Here is a 7727-nt window from a genome sequence, read left to right as displayed (position 1 = left end):
CTGCACTCCAGCCTGGGTGACAGAGCGAGACTCCGTTTCAAAAAAAAAAAAAAAAAAGAAACGAGAAATTTTAAACCTGAAAAAAAATTAAACCTAAACCTAAGTTACTATTGGGCTGATTACTTCTGGGTTAAATAAGATTTCTGAATTTGAAAACCAGGCAGGACCTGGTGGCTCACGCCTGTAATCCCAGCACTTTGGGAAACCAAGGCAGGTGGACAGATTGCTTGAGCTCAGGAGTTTGAGACCACCCTGGGGCCACATGGCAAAACTCTATCTCTACAAAAAAACTAGCTGGGCATGGTGGTGAACACCTGTAGTCCCAGCTACTTGGGAAGCTTAAGTGGGAGAAATCTCTTGAGTCTGGGAAGTGGAGGTTGCAGCTAGCCAAGAGCATGCCACTGTACCCCAGCCTTGGCGATAGTGTGACCATGTCTCAAAAAACAAACAAAACCTCACAACTAGCCGAGATGAAAGGTTGAACACATTTCTGTATTTCTGTATCTACCTTAATATGTTTGTTTCCTGTATCATTTCCAGAATGCCAAAAAAAAAAAAAGAAAATCAACTCTCTAGCCTTTACTTTAGGTCTTTCACATTAGTCCAGAATTGTCCCCTTGTAAGTTAATTGCTACACTGTCCCTGAATACCACTAACTTTATGCAGTCACCAAGTCCTCTAGCTACAAGGCCTTTTAAAGGCTGAAATCTTAAAAGTATTTCCAGGATGCATCTTTAAATTCCCCACCATAACTCAGACTAGGATTTCAAATATGAATTACAGCAAGCTTTCCACATTTCTTCTACAAATAAAAATAAGACTCACATGTTATAAATTGCTTTCAGGCCTTAAACACCTATCTAATCATCCCTATCACCTTTGAGACTATGGATTTACATCTTCCCAGTCTTCTCACTGTCCCACAAAGATACAGCTCTCAGCTCGCCAGCACAGATTTATTTTCTCATCATTCTTTATGTCTTACCTTGTGCTCACCATCTCCATAAAATCTCCAAGGACTATTCTAAATGTGTATGGCACAGACTATGCATGAAATAATTCAGTATGTAATTACACTGTTACACATCAGAAAACTATGACCAGAAGCATTTGTCTGTCCATGTCTGGCATAAATGCTGCAGTTCTCAATCTGGGCAAAGAAACTAAGAGTCAATTAGTGAAGTGTTATTCTAGTTCAGGCAGTCCTAGAAAACCAAGTAAACAATCTAGCACCATGACTGGTTAATGCTGCTGCACTGATATTTAGGGCTCCTGCACTTTTTAATCATTAAAGTTTCTGCATCAGTCATGAAATCAAGCACAGTCAAAAAATCATGATCTGTGGTTTTCTTTTTAATTATCTTTAGTCTTGCGATCACACATTTTAAAATTTGTGTATATCTCCGCTACTTTAATCCTTTTAAGTTGGCAAAAGCACCATTCCCAATCACAAATACACAGTTCTACAGTTTTATGTTTCTGAATGGCTGTTTAAAGACAATCCTAAATTATAACTTAGTTTGACTTAGATTGTAAAGAATTCAAGAGTGAAGTTTAACTTGCTACTATTTTAAAAGCATGTGACCTTATAGATTTGTAAGATGTGAGAAGTGTTGAATAATCTTTAATATTATACATAAACCATACTAAAATGCTTTTCAGTAAGTAAAAGGAACCATTTTAAATACAGGGAATTATAATTAGATTGGCATCATTAAGGCCAAAACTTTAGACATTGCTACCTTATTTATCTTCAACCCTTGCCTTTAAGAGGCAAATGAACACAAAACACAGGTGAATCTTGCTTAGTTCTGAGACAGTGAAGGAATTTCCCCAGTATTTAAATATATTCACATAACCAGCTATATAAATCTAAATATAAAACCAATCTCCAGTAAGTTTTAAGATGGCACTCACCATCTTTGCGAAAAGTTGAACATTACTAACAAAGTCTAATCATATCTTTAGAAGGGGTAAACAGTGATAGCATTTACTGAATTGGAATTACTATTAAAATTCAAAAACTGAACATATTCATTTAACCACAAGCCAGTCTTAGTTTTAAATCAGGACTGCCCAACAAAATATTCTGTCAGTCATTCATGATCTGAATTCTGGTGTATGAGATCTATTAAAGTATGGTACACATAAAAAAGTCATGAGACATTTGTTTTGTAATAAATAAGGCAGTGGCCAATTATTACTCATTAGTAGCTTTTTTGAGATAAGCTATCAAGTCTGCCCTTTCTTCCTTCTTCTTAATGCCGACAAAGATCATTTTTGTTCCAGGGATGTACTTCTTGGGATTCTCCAAATACTCCATCAGTGTATCCTCTCCCCAGGTGATGCCTAAACAAGAAAGAATGCATCGGTTAAGTATTTCACACTCCTCATAGTGTGTCACAGGTGACATTCGTGCGTTTTGTACTGTTTTATTTTATTTAACAAGTGGCTCTTACCTTTGTTCTTATTGGCGGCTGTGTAAGAGTATCCAGGGGCCTGACCTGTCTTCCGCCCGAAGAGACCATGGAGATTTGGCCCAGTCTTGTGCTTGCCTCCCTTTTCAACGGTGTGGCACTGGGAACACTTCATAATAAAAATCTTCTTGCCTTTCTCAACATCACCCATATTTAATTCTAAAAACGAAAGCCCCAACTTAGTAATTTTTCCTCAGGTAACAAATACAGTGTAAATGAATGACCACTCTAGCCACTTAATTACCAATCCATTGGTAATTTATGTCATTAAATACCAGAATTAATCTTGTATTGCTTTAATACTCTTTATACCAAATACTCTTTAATACCAAAAACATTTTTTAGGAGCACCTCCTCAAAAACCTATTTTCGTGTGTACACGTGAAGGAACGTTAAAGCCCAAGCAAGCAAAGAGGGAACCTAATTCAAACTCCAGTTTCAGAAGAGAAAATCATGGTCACTAAGTCACAGATCTGAAGCTGAAGGGCGATCACATTAAGCCAAAATCACCACAATTTCAATTTTTAGGAAGGCCTAGTCATTTAATCTTACTACCATGTAAAGCTACCTCTCCCTGAGGATATTACAAAGCACACAAATGTTTAAAAAGCGGTACTGGCTGTTTCTACCTGCCCAGGTCACAGGAGTAGCCTGACACTCGAACTTGTAAATGGGAACGCAGGGGCAGGCTGCACGGTCCCCCCAGGACATCCCCACTCTCCTACCTGTGATCCCCCGGGGCGAACATGAGGTCACCCATCCAGGTCGGTTTCAAGGTGACTGATGAAACTGTTTCTAGGATGTCAGAACGACTGACGGAAGAAACGTGCCCACGTGAAGAAATGGCCCCTTATTAGAAGAGCAACAGCTTTTGCCCTCTGAAGGAGAACGTGAAGTGCTAAGCTTCGGCTTTCCGGGTGGGAAGTCTTGCCTATCATTTCCCTAGCCCCTCAGCAATCACTACGAAAGGGGCCGCGTCTTCCTCGGATCTGTATCTAAGCCGCCTCTAGTCCCTGACTGAGACCATACCTGTCCCTAGTTAGGGCGGCCGCACCTCAAGCGGTTACTCGCCCGGTTCGGTCTGACCACAGTCCAGGGTCCTCACTCCCGGCCCTCCCACCCAGCGCGGGCTCCACTCGGAGGCTCCCCGCGTGGGTCTCGGTCGCTCGCGAGTGCGCGCCGCCCACAGCTCTGCCTCTAACCAGGTGCGGCTTCCGCGACCCGCTCTCACCTCTTTTTAGTCGCTGGCGCAACGAAGATTCCCGCTCCAAAGCAGTACGTCCCCACTCTCTAAGTCCAAGGACACGCCGGTCCGCGCTTAAGTACCGGTGTAAGTGCAACCAAACTCGCTCCGCGCTCCCGCGCCCTGACGTGCGGCCGAGCTGGCGGCTACGCAGTAACGTCGCCGCACCTCATTGGCTCCAGTCCCAATGCCTGCGCAAAGGACCTGCGCGCGCATGCAGGCGAGCAGGTTAGGGTGTGCGGCGTGCGTGCCCTTCCTCTCGGGGCCTTTCTTGCCCGGCCGTTACGACAGGCCTTTGGTCGTACGACAACGAGGTGGTGTCGGGAGGGGTGATGTCACCCGCGGGCCTCTGTGCGCTTGCGTGTGCTGGAGGAACGGGGAGGGTGGGGCGGAGTCGCCTTGTTGGCGCGTTGCCCTGCTAAAGTATCAGTTCTTGGGCGTGGTGATGTAATGATCTTTGAGCAGGGCGTTCTGCCCGTCCAGGAAAAGACGCCCTAGTTTTGGCGCACCTAGAGGTCTCCTAGCTACCATCTTGTCAGCTGGCGACCTTTACCCAGACTCTGTCCTGCTCCCATGGCTGGCGCCAGCAGCATCCTAGAGGGACAGCCTGGAACCAGGAGTTACACGAGTTGGGCACCAGCTCGTGACCTTGTTCTAGTTCCACCTCTACTCCGTTACTTTCAGTCATCTTCCAGCTCTCCGCTTGATGGACGCCCCAAGACTGAGGAACGTGCTGCATTTGCGGCAGAACAGGATTTTCCCTCTGACCCCTTACTTGTCAGCGTCTTTTCTGCTAACGCCCTCCTCCCCCTCGCGTTTGTGTGCCGAAAGAACACAGAATGTGTGCTGGCAACATCTAGGAAGAAACATTTTTAGATGATTAGAGAATTATTGGAAATCTAGAGGATTTGCATCCCTTCTTACCTAGGTAAAGGTCATGTTCAAGTAAACTTAATGCAGTTAAGATCATATTGGAAATAAAGGCGTTAATACCCAGCTTTTAGTTATCATAGCCATCCTTTAAAACTAGATCCCCTTCCTGACATGCCTAGTTCTGTCACTGGTTTTCTTGACTCCTTTACCCCTCAAATTCTGGTCCCAAGTTCTGATTAATTTTTCCAACTTTCTTAGTTTTTTTTTTTTTTTTTCTTCTCTCTCCTTGTATTCTGTCTGGCACTGCCGTATTAAGTCAAGTGTTTATTGGCCGGGCGAGGTGGTTCACGCCTGTAATCCCAGCACTTTGGGAGGCCGAGGCGGGTGTATCACTGAGGTCAGGGGTTCGAGACCCGCCTGACCAACATGACGAAACCCCGTGTCTACTAAAAATACAAAAATTAGCCGTGCGTGGTGGCGCGCGCCTATAATCCCAGCTGCTCAGGAGGCTGAGACAGGAGAATCGCTTGAACCTGGGAGGCAGAGACTGCAATGAGCCGAAATTGTGCCACTGCACTCCAGCCTGGGCGACAGAGTGAGACTCTCTCTCAAAAAAAAAAAAAAAAAAAAAAAAAAGTGTTTATCGAATGCGTGTTATGTGCCAGGTATCTTTCTAGGTACCTGGAGTATTATAAATCAGTGAGGACTCTTTCTGGTGGAGCTTACATTCTGGGATCCTTTTTCCCATCCTGCAACTTAAGTGATAGATACAAGGAGGTTGACATAGATTATCTTAGATCACTTCCTAACCACTGGCCGTATTATTTCTGCTCCGATCCTCCATCTCCCTATATGACGAGTATTTTTTTATTTCTGAACTGTCCTGACTTCCAGTTCCCCTCTAATTTCACACACTACAGCCACAGTCTTCCTATAAAACAGAGCAGAAATCACCACACTTATTCAAGACCTTTTGTGCCTTTTGGAGGGGACAAAGATAGTCAGCATTTGGATGTAACTTCTTAAGTAGGCTTATTTGGCAAACTATTGAAATTTTTAAAAGACCAAGCTTAGCAACACCTTGAAAATTCAGCACATCCTTATGAAGCCAGGTCCTGATATTACCACTCATACCCTTCTAAGGACAATGTAGTCCTTAAATAGGTAACTGTTCTATCATCAGAAGTAACTACTCTCTGTTCATACTGATGAGGTTTCATGTGCTGATACTGCAGATCATACAGATGTACGAATAAGTCAGCCAAATGAATGGATTGAAGCCATTTTGAATTTATTCTCATGACAGGAAGAATAGAAAACAGGAAGCGTTTTTTTGTTTGTTTGTTTGTTTTTGTTTGTTTTGAGATGGAGTCTCGTTCTGTCCTTGCCCAGGCTGGAGTGCAGTGGTGTGATCTCAGCTCACTGCAACCTCTGCTTCCCAGGTTCACGTGATTCTCCTGCCTCAGACTTCTGAGTAGCTGCGATTACAGGCGCACACCACCAGGCCCGGCTAATTTTTTGTATTTTTAGTAGAGACGGGGTTTCACTATGTTGGCCAGACTGGTCTTGAACTTCTGACCTCGTGATCCACCTGCCTCAGCCTCCCAAAGAGCTGGGATTACAGGTGTGAACCACTGCGCCTGGCCAGTTTTTTTTTTTTTTTTTTTTAACTAAGGAAATTGTGGATAAAGAGTTGCTACTGAAAGTAATGGGAAGATGAAGAGACAGAAAGAACAACCACAAAAATGAACAGTTAGCATCTTCCTGTAGTAAAGCAGATACCATAAATTTTGTGTTATATATGTATTCAAGAGATTCATGGTACTTACAATTTACTTGCAGTACCTAAGAGAATTAGTTGAAGAGAACAATAACATTCTGCAAGCCACTTTGTTTCATATTCATTTCTGTTATATCTACTCCCCCACCTCCATCTTTTTAAAAATTATTTATTTTTTTATTTTTGAGACAGAGTCTTGCTCTGTCACCCAGGCTGGAGTGTGGTGGCACAATCTTGGCTCACGGCAACCTTCACCTCCTGGATTCAAGCAATTCTCCTGCCTCAGCCTCCTGAGTAGCTGGGATTACAGGCACGTGCAACCACGCCCAGCTAATTTTTTAAATCTTTAGTAGAGACAGGGTTTCACCATGTTGGCCAGGCTGGTCTCGAACTCCTGACCTTGTGATGTGTTCACCTCGGCCTCCCAAAGTGCTGGGATTACAGGTGTGAACCACCGTGCCTGGCCTCACATAACTTTTATTACAGTATATTGTTATAACTGTTCTACTTCATGATTATTGTTAGTCTCTTACTGTGCCTAATTTATAAATTAAATTATATCATAGTTATGTATGTACTATATAGACAAAAACCATAGTCCAGCCATACATCACTTAACAATAGGGATATGTTCTGACAAATGTGATGTTAGGTAATTTTGTCGTTGTGAACATTGTAGAGTGTACTTACACAAACCTAGATGGTATAGCCTTAATATGGTTTGGCTTTGTGTCTTCACACAAATCTCATCTTGAATTCTAATCCCCCACGTGTCAAGGTAAGGAGCTGGTAGGAGGTGATGGGATCATGGGCGTGGTTTCCTCCATGCTGTTCTTGTGATAGTGAGGGAGTTCTCACTAGATCTGGTTGTTTGATAAATGTCTGGCATTTCCTCTGTGCTCTCTCTCCTGCCACCATGTAAGATGTGCCTACTTCCCCTTCTGCCATGATTATAAGTTTCCCGAGGCCTCTCCAGCCATGCAGAAGTATAAGTCGATTAAACCTCTTTTCTTTATAAATTACCCAGTCTGGGTATTTCTTTATAGCAGTGTGAAAACAGACTAACACAAGCCTACTACACACTTAGGCTATATGGTGTAGCCTACTGCTTCTAGGCTAGAAACCTGTACAGCATGATACTGTACAGAATACTGTAGGCAATTGCAATGCAATGGTATTTGTGTACCTAAACATAGAAGAGGTACAGGAAGAAAAAAAACAACAACATTGGCCAGGTGCGGTGGCTCATTCCTGTAATCTTAGCACTTTGGGAGGCCAACGCGGGTGGATCGCCTGAGGTCAGGAGTTCGAGACCAGCCTGGCCAAATAGTGAAACCCCATCTCTACTGAACAT

General features: G+C 43.3%; 1 protein-coding gene across 2 annotated transcripts; it reads right to left on the bottom strand.

Annotated features, from left to right (window-relative positions):
• Nucleotides 1-1333: 1333 nt before the first annotated feature.
• Nucleotides 1334-3864, bottom strand: LOC112621297 (cytochrome c). Of its 2 annotated transcripts, none has more exons than XM_025380675.1 (3): nt 3709-3864; nt 2460-2636; nt 1334-2349 (listed from the first exon to the last, which is right to left on the bottom strand). In XM_025380675.1, the coding sequence occupies exons 2-3, from the start codon at nt 2626-2628 to the stop codon at nt 2201-2203; spliced, it is 318 nt and encodes a 105-aa protein (XP_025236460.1). In that variant the 5' UTR covers nt 2629-2636; nt 3709-3864; the 3' UTR covers nt 1334-2200. The 2 variants fall into 2 exon arrangements, with proteins under 2 accessions (XP_025236460.1, XP_025236461.1); XM_025380676.1 differs by lacking the exon at nt 3709-3864 and adding an exon at nt 3507-3586 and having other exon boundaries at nt 1391-2349.
• Nucleotides 3865-7727: the final 3863 nt, after the last annotated feature.

This window comes from Theropithecus gelada, chromosome 3, assembly GCF_003255815.1.
Source record: "Theropithecus gelada isolate Dixy chromosome 3, Tgel_1.0, whole genome shotgun sequence".
Classification (NCBI taxonomy): domain Eukaryota; kingdom Metazoa; phylum Chordata; class Mammalia; order Primates; family Cercopithecidae; genus Theropithecus; species Theropithecus gelada.
Note: the sequence above shows the minus strand (reverse complement) of the source record. Positions and strands in the feature narration are given on the sequence as shown.

Bases quoted from the DNA above. Each gene is read 5' to 3' on its own strand.
- LOC112621297 (XM_025380675.1), bottom strand. From the start codon at position 2,628: ATGGGTGATGTTGAGAAAGGCAAGAAGATTTTTATTATGAAGTGTTCC. The intron at 2,350-2,459 runs GTAAGAGCCACT...TTTCTTGTTTAG, and splicing joins AGCCGCCAATAAGAACAAAG to GCATCACCTGGGGAGAGGAT.